Source organism: Myotis yumanensis, unplaced genomic scaffold, assembly GCF_028538775.1.
Source record: "Myotis yumanensis isolate MYYU_CA2020_CCGP unplaced genomic scaffold, mMyoYum1.0.hap1 SCAF_14, whole genome shotgun sequence".
In the NCBI taxonomy this organism is placed as follows: Eukaryota; Metazoa; Chordata; class Mammalia; order Chiroptera; family Vespertilionidae; genus Myotis; species Myotis yumanensis.
The window spans coordinates 6,249,185-6,266,940 of record NW_027223765.1 but is presented as its reverse complement, the minus strand read 5'-3'; the positions used below and the strand labels follow the sequence as shown (position 1 = coordinate 6,266,940).

Below are 17,756 nucleotides of genomic sequence, written 5' to 3'. Positions count from 1 at the left end.
CCTCTTACACCCCAACTGGTTACAGCCAAGCTCTGGACACCCACAGGGGACACAGGGCTATGGAGTCAGTCCTGAGGTCAGCCAAGCAAGTAGATGGCCTGAAAGGAAGCGGAGAAGGCTTGCTTCGCAGGTTGTGGTGGGGACTGGCAGACATGCCTTTGAGAGCTGGCACAAGCTGCTTTCTTTATAAAGCCCAATGAACTTGGCAAACTACCCGATCACTGTGGCACAGTGGGCCTATGACCTCTGCCTGCCCCACCCGCTCTGCAGGGGACAGCCCCACCTAGGCAGGGGCCATGTTTATTTGGGGCGAATCCTCTCTGAGCAGTACAGTCCCACAGATGGGAGAAGGGTAGCAGCTGTTGGCCTGGTCTAGCCCTTTCCTTTTGCAGATCAGACACAGGCCCCAGAGACAAGGGGATGCATCCACTTGCTCACCTGGTCAGAGCTGTCCAGGACCCATCCCACCTTCCAGGCCAGATGCCTCGGCCCAGCACCTCTGCACTGTCCACCAAACGTTTTCATGGGCATGACGCTCCCAGGAGGTTCTTGGCATGTGTGTGAGGGAACATAGGGAGAGGCTGAAGAGGTTCAAGGATTTGGGAGTAACTGGTAGAAGTTGGGGGGACAATTCTACTTGGATGTCATCCACCCATCCTGATGGGCAGACCTTCCCGGAAGCCAGCGTTCCTGGAGCACTGGCATTTCTGCAGGCAAACTCTAACTGCCTGTGCCTGCAGGGGGTTCTGGGACTCAGTGTGTCCCTGAGAGGAAGGACGGCCAGGCAGGTCAAAGTGGGGGGAGACAGGCTAACCCTTCCCAAGGCTGGCTGGGCGCTGCCTTCAGTCTCCGCAGGCGGGCTGGCCCGCGCCACACAGGAAAGGACGTTCTGAGCCCGGGGCAAACCTGGCTTCCCGGGTGCCCCCAGGACGAGGCTCTATTCGAAGGCCGTTTCCAGGGCCCACGGTGAGGGAGAGCACCACGGCGCAGGCTCGGGCGTCAGCTGGCTTTATTGGGTGCGGGGACGGCTGGGGTGCCGAGCGTGGCGGGGGCTGGCCTTGCCTGTGCAGCCGAGGTTGGGCCTGTGTTCGGTGCCTTCTCGCCTAGTGTCCAACCGTTTGGAGGATTTCCAGGGCCAAGGAGGCCACCGCACTGTCGGCAGACGAACTGTGAGGAAAACAAAGTCAGGCTGAAGAGCCGCCTCGTTCAAAGGGGCTGGTGTCCGATGCACCAGCTGCTTCTCCTAGGGCGGCCCCTCCGCAGTATCTAGAGACGCAGAAACCGTGTTCCCAGGCTGAGGTGCGAACCCGTCAGCCGCACCCCCAGTGGGGCTCAGAACTGGCCCCACCAGCACCCCTAATCGAGGCTTGAGCTCCTGGCCCACCAGCTCTCAGCATCTGAACGCCCTGGGCCAGGTGCACTGATGCTGAGCTGTCAGACAGCAGCCAGACTCTGCTCAGCCTGTCCCGGGTCCCACGGGGTCCCGCGGGGGGGCCTGCCTCCAGCTGACTTGTACCAAAGACCGAAGATCCCAGACCCACCCAAAGGCTGACTCTCCTGCTCCGTGTTGCCACTGGCTGGCCCATCAGCCATGAGTCTTGGGTGTCTTATTCCCATAGGTGTGGATGTGCAATTAAGAGCTTAACATGGAGACTTTGTTACCAGAGCAAATTGAGACACATTTAAGCCTGTGCGCTAACAACTGTTAGCAAAGAAAGAGTGACACATAGCAATGTTCACCTTGAAGTATGCAATTAGCTGTGGCACCTCCCACTACACAGAAATAGAGCTGTTGTCAAATAATCAGGTGGGGGCTGCATAGACGGTGGGCCCCCAGGGGACAGGGCAGGAGACGGGGCTGCACAGCCAAGGTCCAGAGGGTCTGCCCTGCCCACTGAGCTGCCCCGGAAGGCTCAGCGACTGGCAAAGGGCACGTCAACCTGTGGCAGAGCCAATCAGAACCGAGAGCACTGCCATTCCCTCCTTGGTCACCATTAGAAAAGCCTTTCTTCAGCCATCAGAGCAAAGCCCAACCTCCCACCTGCTTGGAGTGTTGGGGGCCGGGGCGGGGGCGGGGGAGACCACCAGCCCCTCGGAGCCCTGAGCCTCACTTGACATTTGGTCAAGATTTAGGTGCATTCTGCGGCCGCACTGGCCTGGACCCAAAGGCAGGCTGAGGGCCTATTAGGAGAGTCCCACAGGCAGCTGGGGGAAGGGCTCTCAGGAGCCGGCCACCAAACTGTTTGCTCAAGGCTGGGGTCCCTGGGGGTGGCTGTGTGCACAGCCCGAGTCCTTGTCTGCACCTCACACCAGGGCTGCCATGGTGAGGCGGGGCCTCCCTTCACGTCAGCCTGCTCTTCCCTCACCCACAGGAACCATGGGGGGTGGGTAGCCCAGGAGGTGGTGTCCCCCTCCCCTACCCAACCAGGATTAAGTACAAAAAGGATGGAGGGAGCCCTGCTTCCACCACAGACTCGCCTCGGCAATCACATGTATTTCTTCAAATTAATACCATCCGAAAGCACCGAAAACAGACTTCACAGAACCCTGTGGTGCTGACAGCTACCAGAAAATGTGCAGTGAAGGCCTTCAAGGGGCGGCCTTCTGCCCAGGGTGGGGACGGACAGCAGCGGGGGCTCAGGACTGTGGCCCCCACACCTCTGGCTACCTCCCTCAGCACAGGGATGTGGCCTGAGGGAGGAGGGGTCACTGCATTCACTGACCACTCCTCAAACCTCCCAAGCCCCACCACTTGCCAGGCTTGGTGCCGCCACACCGGTGAGCGGTGAGCCGTGAGACTGCCAGCCGGCGGGAAGCATGGAGGCCTGGGGACAACTCTTTATCCCTGTGTTTCCCCTTGTCACTTGGCACTAACATTCACATAAACAGTATAAGCTCTCCCCCCACCAGCTGCCACCACCTCTCAGGTGCAGGGGTGCGTGTCATTGCAGAATGAACCCTCCCTGCAGCACTCACCCCACTGAGCATCCGCATGACGGTGGGGCTGGCGCTCCTGGGTGACAGCGCTGCCTGGTCTGCCCCTCAGTTCTAGAATGTTCTAGACGTTGCACAGCTGGGGAGTGGAGGCAGAGCTAACCTCACACTCCGATTCTCTAGATTCCAGGTTTTCCTTCTGGCCAAGCGGGGCAGCCTGGTGCTGCCGGGCAGGCTGAGCTGTCGGTTCTGACCCCAGCCCTTCCTTGACCTCCAGTCCCTCTGCCAGGTGGCCCGGGCTGGCATGGGGGTGCGTGTACACAGGCTGGTTACCGACCACCTTATGAGGTTCATCACATCTCCCACCTGTTGTCCCCTCCCAGCTAGTCACAGTCCACTCCCCCCGCTCACCTCTATCCCCTATAGATGTGATATTGGGGGGCTTAGATATCCTGATTTTTACCCCTCTTCCTGTTGATACCCCTCATTTGGACAGTGGGGGGTCCCCAGGGGGTAGAGACACAGCGACCATGCTTCCCCCGCTGGGAGGGACCTCAGTGGCAATGACCGAGTGGAAGACGGTGGTCCCTGGTGTGTAGAGGGAGTGGGGGGACAGACGGAGAGAAAAGAGTGCGTCAGTGTTTGCTGAGCCCAATAGATTGCACGGGCCCTTCCTGGGCCGACTCACCCGCCAGCCGGGGCCAGCCGCTCCAGCGCCCGCAGGAGGCTGCCCGCACCCTTCAGGCTCTCCAGGTGCTTCTCGTTGGAGGTGACCTGCAAAGGCGGGAGAAGACAGTGGTCGGTGGGCCCAGCCCCGACTCAGCCCACTGGGTGGGCACCCTGAGTGTCGGGCTACCTGTGGCCTTGGGGAGCAAGCCTCAGGCCCACCCCGCAGGACGCTGCTGACCATGGGGACAGAGGCAGACGGTGGTGGCCCTTGGGGAGTCTCGGGCGGGGGATGTGCCCGGTCACGGTGGGCTGCCTCAGGTGGCACCGGACTTTCGGAAGGCTCTGTCACCTCCTCTTTCCCACAGCCACGCCTTGCACGGTGAGGTCACCGGGGCTCAGGGAGATGCAGGGGTCACCACGGCAGGACCTAGGGAGCCGTAGCCTATCGTCCTCTTGGAGGCTGGCCCCAGGCTGGCCTCAGGTGACCCCCTGCTCAAGTGTCCTTTCCCCTTGACCGTAGCAGCCCAGGCTGGACTGCCTTCGCCCAGTTCTAAGAAGAGGCTGAAATTTCTTAGCCACAGGGACAGGAAGGTCACGGGGGTCATTAAGCTTGCAGGTGGACTCTGCACCTGCGCCACCCCACTCCCCACGTGTGCCTCACCCACTGCCAGCTCAGCTGTATGGGATGGGCGTGCTTGCTGCAAAGACCTGCATCTTCAAAGAGCTGCATGTAAAGGCCCTGAAATCACACCCGACTGGGTGAGCTCTAGAGGCTGCTGTCCGGAAAGCCAGCTGTGGTTCACTTCTGCCTGAGGTGAGCACAGGCTTACACTGGCGGCCGGGCCCTTCGGTGAGGTTCCCCAAAATGTGCCTCAGGCAGGTCCGCTGAGCTGCATCCACACCCACTGCCCTGCCCAGCCCTCCCATGGGACTGTGTGCTCCCATACAACCGCCCAACAGGTTCCAAAGAGACAGTAAGACCGCATTTACTCACAAGGCTAGTCAGAAGGTGCAAATGGAAAATACAGTGAGAATCACACAAAGGAAGGGACTAAAATAGCATCACCTGAAATGGACATAAGTGTAGGCATCAACAAAGCCAAAAGAATTAATGGAAAATTATGTGATTTGGCCACTTAATGGGACTCTTATGAACAACACCAACTGTTGTCCTGCACATAAAGACGAGTTAATTAGAAAATAAAAATTGTAATCAATATCAGAGACTCCAGTTCTGGCTGAGAGAGAAGAGACATGCTCCCCTGCTCTCCCTCCGAATGCAGCTATGAAACCTGGACAGAGTACACAGCTCAGCTACTGGAGAACAGTGAGAAGCAAACAGCGACAGGCAGGCGGGGAAGGACACTGGATCCCCTTCTCTCCTTCCAGGAAGGCCAGCAGGACTCAACCAATCCAACCCCCGGAGTGAGCACTGGGGGCGAGGAGAGAGCTCTGGAGAAGCCCGGCTTGGGGAAGGGAGAGGAAACCCCAAAGCTCAGAGAGAGGAGATGAAACTCGGGCATTTTCCTTCCTTCTCCTCAGCTCTCTGGTGGCGATAACGGCGGTGGGGGCGGCAACAGCGGCAGCCGAAACCCTCTTCTCTGTCCTCCCACTGCTTGGCCCACATACAACAATTGTGGAAGTCAGCAGTGTATGGCCAGACAGAGAGTGGGAGACCCAGGGAACCGGGAAGAGCTCGAGAAAGCAACCCCATTAACTTATTTATGAGTTCCTAGGCTCACCCTTAACTTGTGCTTGCGTGGAACTGGTCCAAACAGCACACCCAAAACTCTGAGAACTGAGCTAACAAACCTCTGCCCAGACCCCAGCCTGACCCTTGGAGGACACACAGGAGAGATCCGATCAGCATTGCAAGTGCTTTGAATCTGATATTGAACTTACAATTCCAAGCTGCAGCCTGAACCTAACCAACATAACTGCTTACTAAAATAAAAGTATCAATATTCTCTGTAGGGTTTCGACACGACACAGTGCCTTATAAAGTAATATTTAAAACAGGATAAAATCCAAAAGGTGGGCATCCAAACAACCACAGAAGTCTCAACTCACATGAGACAAGACAATACGTAAGAAAATGACACAGATGTTGGAAGTATCTGACAAAGACTTTAAAGCATTATAAAAATGCTAAAACAATAACATTTGAAATAAGTATTAAAATAGACTATAACACTCTTGAAACAAATATTAAAATGGAATAGAACAGTATGAAAACAGAATAAAGTATTAAAATAAAATAGACTATAAAAATTAGAAAATATAAAAGAGAACCAAAAAATATATATTAACAAAAAATAAATAAAAAGCCACACTGAATAGACTCTTCAGCAGAATGGAAAGAGGCAGCGAACTTGAAGACAGATCAATAGAAACATCCAACCTGAGCAACAGAGGAAAAAATGTTGAAAACACAAAGGACAGAGCCTCAGGGAACTGTAGGACAATAACAAAAGGTTTGTGTCACTGGAGCTCTAGAATGAGAGAACCGCATAAATGGATGAAAAGGTATTTGAGGAGATCATAGCTAACACTAGTCCAAGTGTGATGAAAGACATGAACCTATAGATTCAAGGAGCTGAGAAAATGTCCAACAAGATATCCAACGAATCCACACCCAAGCAGTTCATAATCAAACTTGAAGCCAAGGAATGTTGAAAGCATGCAGGAAAAAAAAAATGATGCATTACTTAGAGGGGAACAATGATTTGAATTACTGTGGACTTCTCTTTACACTGAGATCAGAAGAAAGTGACAAAACATTTTTAAAGTGCTAAAAGAATTATCAAACTAGAATTCTATATCTAGTAAAATATTATGGAATTAAAGTGAAATAAAGACATTCTCATATGAAGGAAAATGAATGGAGGCAGAACTGTTTTAAAAGAATTGCTAAAAGTTGTTTTGCAGAGAGAAAGGAAATAATACCAGGAGGAAACCTGGAACATCAGAAATGAAGGAAGAGCAACAGAAAGGGTAAATACCTGAATAAATGTAATAGAATATTCTCTTTCTTTAAAATAATGCTTGATGATAGAAAAGCAAAACATATAAATTGTCTGATGGGGTGCTGCTGTACATAGATATTTTAAAAACCCTGAAGCATATAGGGGGAAGGAGCCTATAAAGTGTTATGGTTTCGATATTACAATTAATGATTATAAGAAGACTGTGGGAACTGGGTGGAGGGGAGTATGGTGGGAAAAAAGAGGAACCAATGTAATAATCTGAACAATAAAGATTTAAAAAAAAAAAAAGACTGTGAAAAGTAAAGCATTTTATAATCCCAATAGCAACCACTAAAAAAAAAAAAACCTTACACAGGGATAGTAAGAAAATACATTAGGTAGTAAAAATATAATAGATTATAAAATGTAATGCTAGTAAAAATAGTTAAAGAGCTTTATAAAAAGGCAAGAAAGAAAAATGGGGGAAAAACAGACATCAAATAAAAAGGTAGATTATATCCTAACATATCAAGAATAGCACTAAGTGAAACAATCTAAATGCAACAAATAAAAGAGATTTTTTTAAAAAATATATTTTATTGATTTTTTACAGAGAGGAAAGGAGATAGAGAGTTAGAAACATCGATGAGAGAGAAACATCGATCAGCTGCCTCCTGCACACCTCCTACTGGGGATGTGCCCGCAACCCAGGTACATGCCCTTGACCGGAATCGAACCTGGGACCTTTCAGTCCGCAGGCCGACGCTCTATCCACTGAGCCAAACTGGTTTCGGCATTTTTTGAGTGATTAAAATATTACCCAAGTATATCCTATCTATAAACAATTTAATTTGTATACAGTATGATAGATAAAAGGATGAAACATATACTATCAAATATGAATCAAAAGAAGACTACGTTACAATCAGGCAAGGTAGACTTCAGAACAAAGAAAATTAGGGATATATAACATTGATAAAAGGATTCTGTTAACAAGAAGTTATAACAATAAGTGTGTATGTTTCTAACAATGGAAATTAAAAATACACAGAGCAAAAACAGGAAAACAGACAAGTCCACAATTGTAGCTAGAAACTTAAAAATTACTCTCCTAGTAATAGACAGCATGAGTACACAAAAAATCAGCAGGATGTAGAAGGGCGGAACAACACTATCAATGAGCTGGATCTCACTGACATTGTAAAGCACTAAACCCATCAATGACAGAACATACATTTCCCCCCAAGAATCCAGGAATATTCACCAACATGTACAATATTCTGGGCCATAAATGTTAATTTAAGAGAACTGAAACCATATGAATTATTTTTCTGATCATAATAAATAGAGAGCAATAACAAAGATAACAGAAATATCTCCGATCACTTGGAAATTAAATAACACACTCCTTATAATCCTAGGATCAAAGAGGACAGACATCCCAAGAAAAATGAGAAAATATTCTTAACTGAAATTAAATGACTATGTAATATACCAAAATATGTGGGATACAGCTAAAGCAGTGCTTAAAGGGAAATTCATAGTACTAAGTACTTATATTAAAAAAGAAAGGTATCAAATCAATAATCCAAGCTTTTGTGTTAATAAACTAGAAAAAGAAGAGCAAGACATATGCAAAGCCAAAGAGGAAAGGAAAACAAGAGCAGAAATCAAGAGTAATATGATAAATGTAGACCCAAATATATTAATATCTACATTCAATGTAGATTTAACAAATATTACAAGTAAAAGACTAAGATTTTCAAACTAGATATAGAGAAAGTAAGACAGAAGTATATGCTGCTTACGAGAAAAATACCTTAAATAGGAGGGCACAGAATAGCTTAATGTGAAAGATATGCTACACAAGCAATAGCCAAAGACATCTGGTGTAGCTACTATCAAAGCAGACTTTAAGGCAATAATCATAATGACAGATAGACGCATTTTATGTTTATTCAAAGATCGATCAACCAGGAAAATATACCGAGTCTAAATTCTAAATCTAATACCAGCCTTAAAATCCACAAAACAAAAAAATGACAGAACCAAAGTGAGAATTAGGCAAATCCATAATTATGGTGGGATACCTTTCAATTTCTCCAGTAGCATGCCCACAAAAATCAACAAGGACATAAAAGTTTTATACAAAATATGAACAAATTTGACCTAATTTACATATATGTAGAGAAAAACACCCACCTAATAACTGCAAACTATATATTCTTTTCAAGTGTTTATGGAGCTTTTTCAAAATATACCATATGCTGGGTCACAAAGCAAGTTCTGACAAAGTTCAAAGGTATAAATCTAAACAAGTGTACATACTATATTCATGGATTGGAAGACCCAGTATAGTAAAGATATTTTCTCCAAATCTAGGTTTAAAGCAATTCCTATCAAAATTCAAGCAGGATTTTTTTTTTTTGTAGCTATTGACTAGCTGATTCTAAAATTTAAATCTATAAGTCTTAGGAACTAGAATAGCTAAAACAATTTTGAAAAGGAGAATAAAGTTGGAGGAACCAACTGACTCACTATATAGCTACGGTAACCGTCATGCTGTGGGGCTGGCAGAGAGACAGCTACAGAGATCAGTGGAATAGAGTCGAGAGCCCAGACATAGATAATTGAGTGAAGGACAGACAGGCTTTTGAACAAATGATGCTAGAACACAGAGGCACATGTGTAAAAACATGAACCTGCACACATTTCTTACAATTACATAAAACACAATCCAAAATGCATCACAGATCTGAATGTAAAACACAAAACTACAAAACTTCTAGAATAAAATATGGGAGAAAATCTATGTGAAATTGGGTGTGTTGATGAATTTTTAGATACAACACAAAAAGCAGGATCCCTGGAAGGAAAAAAAACAACTGACAAACTGGACGTGATCAATATTAGAAACTTTGTTCTTTGTAAAATACTTACTGATAAGAGAATAAAATAAGCCACAGATTGGGAGAGAAAATATTTGAAAATCATATCCTATCTAATAAAAGGCTAATGTGCAAGTTGACCGAACGGCAGAATGTCTGGTCTCTATGATGTGCACTGACCATCTGGGGGCACATGCTCAATGCAGGAGCTGCCCCCTAGTGGTCAGTGCGCTCCCACAGGGAGAGCACCGCTCAGCCAGAAGCTGGGCTCACGGCTGGCTGGCGAGCACAGTGGTGGTGGCGGGAACCTCTCCCACCTCCACGGCAGTTGGACATCCTCCGAGGGCTCCTGGACTTCAAGAGGACGCAGGCTGGGCTGAGAGACCTAACCCCCCCTACCCCCTCCCCAGTGAATGAATTTCATGCACCGGGCCTCTAGTATCTGATAAAAGACTTTTATCCAGAACTTATAAAAGAACTCTTAAAATTCAACAATAAGCAAGCAAATTTTTAAAATAGGCAGAAAATCTGAATAGACACTTCACTAAAGAAGATATGTAGGTGGCAAATGAGCCCTTGAATAGATACTCAATATCACTGGCCATCAGGGAAACATGTTAAAACTGCAGTGCAATTCAGCCACATACCTATTCGAAAGGCTAACGGTTCATAAACAGACGGTAACAGACGATAACAGACACCAGTAGGACCACAGCGAGTCCCCCTTCCTGCTGGTGGGAGTGCAGAACAGCACGGCGCTTTGGAGGACGGTTTGGCAATTCCTCATGAAATTAAGCACAACCTCATCCTACAACCCAGCAATTATACTCCTGGGTACCCGCCCACGTGAACTGAGAACTGATGTCCACGTAAAAAGCTGCGTGCGGAAGTCCACCGCAGCATACACCCTGGTCACTAGAGAGCGAAAGGAACCGAGATGTCCTTGGACAGGGAAATGGAAAGACAGCGAGGAACGCACGTGTGCTACCTGGTTTATACGTCTGATTGGATCTGCAGAATGAGATGTGACTAAAGATAAATCTGGGATATTCTGAGAAAACAGGAGTTCCCATTTGCCTTGCTAAATTGTTTTGTCCTCCGGCACCAGCTTTCTGCAATTAGTCAAGTTTGCAATATTCAGATTCCAAGTGGCTTTGAACGGAGTGATCCTTAGGCGTGAATTTCTCCTTTCTCCCCGAGTTTGGCCACTGAAGCGTACACATTGAGATGGACACCAACCTTCCTTCAGAAGCCCCCGCTGTATCCACCACACAGTGTGGCCTTCAACCTTCCGTTTAAACTTGCCCGAAAGCCAAATGGCGGCTCACCTACTTCTCCTTCGAGCTACATGTTGAGCAGAGAGCGTTGGCCGCACACTGAGACCCACAGAGGAATCTCCTTGCCATCGGCAGGAGGCATGCTCCCCGCGGGCCTGCGTTCATGGCTAAGCGACTCCTGGACAACCTCTCTCGGCTGAGGCGACTTTCAGAAGTAAAGGACGCAGGGGCTGGCGGAGGTGCCCACACAGTACCACTTCCTGTGGTTACGACTTTCGTTGCTAGCGGCCCCGTCGTCCCCACAAGCCACGGCAAGCGGCAAGCAAACTCGATGTTATTTTGCAGGAAGGTGCGACTGGAGCAGAGGTTCCTGGGACGCTGAAGAGTCCACAGCGGGGTTGTTTCATTATTTTAAAACCTTCAGGTGGCAGGTGGCCGTTTCCTGCAAACAGCCCTGCCGGCCTGGCGTTTCTCTGCTTTATGCCGAAACCCGTCGACCGGATGTGGAGCCCCGGCGCTACCTGGTGCCGCAGCCGAGACGCCTGCCCGGGAGCCGCCCGGTGAAACCCATCCGGAGGGAGACGTGGGTCCTGCCAAAGGCGTGCGGCTCACCTGCTGCCAGGACCGTCCACAGCCTGGTCTTCTCGGGGGAAATGACTGGAGCGTTGAAGCTGGAGCCAGCTGGGAAGCGGGGCCTCCCCTCCTGTGAACCTGACGGACGACACACAGAAAAGCTGCTCGTGTGTTTGGGGTAAATATGTCGCTTCATTCAGCCTCCCACACGGTGACCTGTCAGTCGGCATTCAGGCATCGCACGTGTAACCGGAACTCTCAAAGTGTCTAGAATTATCCCTCGTTTCCCACCGGGATTTGCACCCACCTGTGGGGACTTCGGCTTCCCAGGTGCACGCTAACCACAGGCGTGTCCCATGTCCTGATGGTGGCAGGACCCTGACGCCACAGCCTCTTCCGTGTGTAGCTGAGGCTGCAAGGACAGCGGGGACAGTGGCCTGTCTGGGACAGGGACAGAGCGGCCACTGAGGGACAGAGCCAGGCCTGGTACCCACCCACCTCATCGGAGGCCTGGAAAACGTGTACGTCAGATGTGCTGCACCGTCCATCACCATGGCCCGTGATGGATCCGCATGAGCTCCATCCGTGCTCCGGGCGAGCTGCTCCGTGGAGAAATGGTCTGGGGGATGCGAGCGGTGGCTGCACGCGAGTCAGGTGTGGGCAGGCCGTGGGGCCTCGTTCGTGGGCGTGTCGTGATGGAGGTCTAGATCGCAGTGGTCCTGAGTGCGTGTGGCTAAGGAAGCTACGTTAACCCCGGTTTTCTAATCACGAGCTCCCCCGGACAGGCCCAGGCAGCACCGAGAGATGCAGAAAGAAATCGGGGGCCCACAGGGACCCCAGGAGGGCAGCCCAGGGGCCTGTTGGCACCGACACAGACTTCACGGGGGAGAATTACTTTAATTCCATGGGCTTCAGATCTCAGGAATACAAGTAAAAACAAGCAGGTAACTATGACAACTCTACTTCAGAGAGTTTAAATCCCCAAAACAAACCTCCCCACCCAGCCCCTTTATTTTGTTCTCTTAACATATACTTTGCCTTCTCTCCAGCTGAGGTTCCTCTGTTACTTCAAAGCCACTTCTACCCACTGCGAATCGAGACATGCTACCCCCTGCCACGGACACCGGGATGGGATCTGGCAGCCCCTCCCCTCCTCTACCTGCTGCTGCTCATTCTGGCCCCTCCAGAAACTTCCCCAGCTGCTGCCAGGGCCCCACCTTTCCCATCAGATTAGAGCGAGTCTGGAAGAGCACAGCCCAGGTGCTCAGCATGTCTTCCTGGGACGCTGAGGGACCCTCCCGCACAGCCCTCGGCTGCCTCGCAGGGTCTGTGCCTTCCCTGGGGCCCTTCAGAGACGTAATGTTCCTGCACAAAACCAAGTGAGGCCTGTCCGACCAGGGCGAGCCGCGGAGGCTGATGTAAAAGACATGGAGAGGTGTCCCCAGGGATTCCTGTCTCGGGCCTGATCCCCAGGGAGTGACGGGGCGCCCGGGGGAACTCACTCTGGGGCATCCCAAGGGAAGAGGTGGGGTCTTGCCAAGACAGGCCCCGTCACAAAGCCTGGCTCCCCCAGGTCTGGCCCCGATCCCCGTGAACAAGGTCATCTGGAGGGGACTGCACGATACCGGGCTAAGGAGCATCGTCCTGGTGACCAGGTGGCCCACCGTGGCGCCTTCTGCCTGTTCTGCGTGAGGCCCAGCTCGGCTGGAAGTCGCAGTGAGACCTGGCAGCACGGGGCCCTGGGACATCGTGGCATCGGAACATGGCGACTCCTCGGGGTGAAGAGGGCTGCGCAGGACAGGGAGACAATGACGCACAGAGGGAGAGCCGGGCCCTGTCTGGCTGGGGAAGGCGAGATGGCGCCTCCTGCAGGTAAGGAGGAGGCTGCCGTTCTGCCCGGAGCCCAGGTCCCCAGGGAGTGGCTGGGCCTGCAGTCTCCCGCAGTCCCTCCTGGACTTGGAACAGGGCGAGCAGGGCAGGGTGACGTGAGCACCCCGAATGCTCGGAGGCAGAGGCGAGCTGCCTTCAGTGAGGACACCCGTGGGAAGGACTTTTCCTCCTTCGAGTGACTTTTCTCTCCTCCTGGGGTCTGCATGCTCCCCAGCATGGCCGGACAGACACCTCCCTCCTCCACCTGCACCCGTGGCACCTGCTCTCCGGAGGCCCTGGCGGGAGCCCCTGAGCAGTGGATGTTTTTCCTTCCCGCGCCATGTGAGACAGGGTTATTTTCTAGAAGAAAATCACCCACCTCCCTTCTTCCTGTCAGGCCAGCCAACTCCCTCGGCTCTCTGTGGGGCAGTAAAAAATCCCCTCTCGCTTAGAAACTGTTCATAATTACACTGGTTTCTGGCCATTAAGTCCAGTAAGTTTCAAATGTAAAGACAATACTGCTGGTTTGGGAAACCTTTAGCCTGACCCAGCCAACGACCCAGCAGAGAGCAGCTGTAATTGGCAGAGTTAGGGAGGCAGACCTCCAACCGGAGGCATTTCCCCAGAGGACCCGCCCCCGGCGCCGAGACTGCGGCACGACATGCTCCCCGAGGCGGTGGCCCTGGGACGCCAACCCCGGACGCGCTGAGATCACCTCCTCAAAAGGGAAACTGTTCGCGTGGCAACTACCCACGTGCGACGGCGAGTGTGAGAAGGCGGGTCCCGGGCGGGAGGGGCCGTGTGCGAACCTGAGCCACAGGCCCCTCGGCTGAGCTTGGGAAGAGTCTGCGTTCACACTGAGGCGTCTGTGCGGAGGGATCACTCAATTTGGTGTGTGCGCGCGCGCGTATCCGTGCGTGTCCGTGTGTACACATGGGTGTGCATGCGTGTGTGTGTGATGGTGGGGCTTTGAGATGAGGGGCTTAATAGCACCGGTTTCCAGCTCTTTCCCTGGACTACATATTTCAGGGGGGTACGGAGGGGAAAATAGAGCGATTTCAGTCAGCGAGGCTAGACAAGTCCTCACGCCACCGAATGAGGACACGCCGCCCACCGAGCCACTCTGCCGGGGCCCGGTCACTGTGAATAAGGACGACAGGGAACGCTCACAACACAGTTAAGTAAGAAACACCAACTATACAAACACGTGGACGTGAGTACAGGTACGGCCGAAGTTTGAGGCCTCTGGTGGGAGAAGAAAATTCACACCCCGACCTGCTCCCGAGGCCCTCGGTCTAGCGAGAGGCGGGCGGAAAGGGGGTCCCACTCATTCCGAGGTGAGCGCCCCGAGCAGCCCGGTCCGCTCCGTCCAGGGGCCCACGGACACCAGCTGGTGTGACCCTGCACGTGCCCGGCCCTGCTTAGATTCAGGGGTCAAGTCAGCGCCTCCGCAGGGAGACACAGCCTCCTGGGGCTCAGGGGCAGGCGCCTCGGGGCCCCCCACCAGCTCAGCAGCCTCCGCGCCCGGGACAGGACCAGCGGCAGCGGAGAGCTGAGTCTGAGCTCAGAGCCTGTCACCGCCTCTGCCTGGCGCGTCCTCCACGTCACCCGACACTGCTGGGACCCAATGAAGCAAGCGGGGCGGCGCGAGTCCCCACTGGTCACACTGGGAGGAAGTGACAGGGGAAGGAAAAGGAAAGCACATTTGTTCACACGATTAGAGCCGTCAGGCACCACTGAGTGAAACGCAGGCCGATGGATGGAACCCAGGCCGATGTCGGACCACTGGCTGCACGCTCCCTTGCGGCTTGACTTCTGTTGAGGGACTTGATCAGACACTGAGAGACGCCACGGGAGCATGTTAACAACGATCGCTGTGAGGAAGTGAGCAGCTCCTCGGAGACGCCGCCCGCCCTCCTCGGGCCGGACCACGGAGAAGGGAGGGGATCCTGAAGTCCCTGGACTTCCACCTCAGACAGACCGGTCAGTGGTCGGCTGACCCAGAGCACCCATCATGCACAGCGGGTTCTGACAGGCGCTGTGTGTGTGTGTGGGGGCGGGGGGAGGGAGGGCGGGGATGGGGTTGGGAGACTCCCAGCAGAAGTCAGCAGACCCAACATCCCGCTCTGGACCGAGTCCGAAGGACCACAGCGCCGAGCAGAACTGGCTGCCTGGGAAACAGCGTCTGGACGCGTGTCCAATTGGCCAGGATGATACTGACGGAGGCAGGTCAGAGGCTCCCGGGACCATCAGAGCCGGGCAGCCCTCTGTGCCAGGTCCTGGCAGGCTCAGCGGGCCAACCTCCATGGCCCTGCCCGCGTCCTCGTGGGGACCCAGGGGGAGTGGGACAGGGAGGGGAAGAGTGGCCGGTGCTGGTGACAGGCTTGGGGCCCGGCCTCAAGGGAGCTGTGCCCCCCGCCCCTCCCCCCCGTGGCCGTCACGCCAGCGGCCTCTGGGCACCCCAACAGGGATGCAGGGCTTTGGTCCCAGGGACTCCTGGTGGGTGAGTCTGGAGCACGGCTCAGTCCACGTTCACTACCCCCGAGGCAAGACCTTGCTGTGCATGACACACCCGCCTCGTGAACCAGCAGTTTCTAGCCTGGCTGGGGGGACAGGCCTCGTGCTGGCCCTGGGCGAGCACTGGGGCCTCCCACACGCACTGGTCAGGGCCCTGCCGCCCGCCGTGGGGACCTCTCCACCAGCCCAGGCCTCCCCACGCAGGGTTCTTGGGCATCGTCTGCCTCCTCGACTCTCGGCTCGGCCTCCTCAACTCCAGGAACCTCCTGGCTCCATTGCAGCTCGGCCTCCACCTGCCTGGCCTGCAAACTCTCGAGGCCGTCAGCTCGGCCGACCGCAGCTTCATCTCCCTCGGCGCTGCCCCGCGGGACCCCTGCCTTCCGCAGCCTGCAGGCCAGTGCCCGGGAAACGCCTGCTACACGCAGTCTTTCTGTGTTCCGTGGGGAGGGCACATCGGCGCCCATCGCTCCATCTTGCCTGCAGTGGGTCCCTGCGTAGTCACCTGAGTGCTCACGAGTCCAAAGCTTATCTGGCCGTCCCCGGGCGGTTGGAAACCGGCGTGCTCTACGTTTCCGTCTCTGTTGCCATCCTGAGGGGGCACAGCAGGCGGACGGCCAGCACCACCCTGCAGCTCAGTCACAGGGGTCACAGTTTTCTTCAAAAAGCACAGGTAATTATCTAAAAAATAAAAATTAAAAAAGCCGGGGGACTGACTCATGGACTTAAAGATGGGTGGCAACCACGGGATCTTAAATCTTACTCATGTTTTGGCACAGATGTAGCCGAGTTAATTATAGGCCTGGGCCTAGAACACAGGACTGTAACTAGCGTGAACCAGAACGGAGTTCTGCTGGACTTGGCTCACGGCAGCCACGCGGAGTTCTGAACCCTCGACAGGCAGTCGGTACCGTCCCAGGGGGCTGGGCTCCCATTTGTTGGGAATCCTGTGTCTGTGGCTTGCGGCCTCCTGTGCCCAGGGCTCCTCTGTGTGGCAGCAGCGGAGGTGAGGGGCGGGGGAGGCCTCCACCAGAGCCTCCCAGCTCCGAGACCAGGACGCGTGCTCCATCCACGGGTGACACGGAGATGCCGTGCTCGGCACTGCCCGCCACTCTGGCTCCAAGGCCCACGTGTCGCTGGTGCGGAGAAGAGCTGACTGGGTCGTACACACCTCGCTGGAACGTCACAGGGAAACCGCACAGCCCGGGGCTGGGAAGAAGCAGCTTCCCTACCACTTCCTACAGGGCTGAGGGTGGCGGGGGGAGGGGCGGGGGACAGAGCAGCAGAGCTGCTGATGGGTCCTTGGCTGCGTGGGCTTCGGGTCATCAGGCCCGGGAGCCACTGGGAAGCTCTCCGCTCACCCCCTGCCAGGTCCTGACCAAGGTGTCAGTGGCGAAGAACAAGGCAACAGCACTTTGCTAGGGGCTGCAATTAAGCGTGGGTCTGGGCTTTGCTTTTGAAAGTATTTGTCTGATTTGACCTTATGTTTAGGTGATTTGGAAGCAAACCATTAAGTACACAGAAACAACATCAGATCAAAAGATCAAACTTAAAAAGATGCCTCCGAGATCAAAGCCTCCTGCTCATCTTGGCTCCGGGGGTGTTTCTCAGAGGGAGAAAACATCTCTTCTAAGAAATATTCTTTTCAAGGAGAGCTTAGAATCTGGCTTTGAGGGACTGGCCACGGGGCGGGGAGACACAGGGCGGGGAAGAGGCGGCAGCGGCTGCGCGTCTGGACAGGTTGGTGCCTCCGTCAGACGTTTGGCGGCTCATGAGAGAACAGCCAGCTGCTGGCAAACGTGCTCAGACTCCCTCCTACCACCTGCAGGGTCCAGGCCCAGGTGACTCCGCCCCAGGAAGCCTGTGGCTCTGCCACGCCCTCCCTCCAAGACGGACCCCGCTGCCGCCGCCGCCTTGGCCCCAGGAAGAGCAGGTGGTCGTGAGCTGTCCTCACTGGACGTGGGCTTGGCCGCAGCTGCATGAGGGAAGGGACATCGATGCAGAAAACACAGCCGGTTTCCGAGCCCCATTTCAGGACCCAGCGGACAGAGGGGTACACCCTCCCC

The 17,756-nt window shown here is 53.3% G+C and overlaps 1 protein-coding gene across 2 annotated transcripts in view; it reads right to left on the bottom strand.

Moving 5' to 3' along the window:
* The window catches only part of ULK4 (unc-51 like kinase 4), a 252,749-nt gene continuing 234,993 nt past the window's right edge, over positions 1-17,756 (bottom strand). Inside the window, exons 36-38 of one of the 2 annotated variants that reach the window (XM_070391530.1) lie at positions 11,347-11,445; positions 3,623-3,708; positions 1-1,167 (exon numbers count right to left, since the gene is read on the bottom strand). In XM_070391530.1, coding sequence (XP_070247631.1) covers positions 1,104-1,167; positions 3,623-3,708; positions 11,347-11,445 — 249 coding nt within the window. In that variant the 3' untranslated portion in view covers positions 1-1,103. The remainder of the gene's footprint in view (positions 1,168-3,622; positions 3,709-11,346; positions 11,446-17,756) is intronic. The other variant, XM_070391531.1, reaches the window with a different exon arrangement.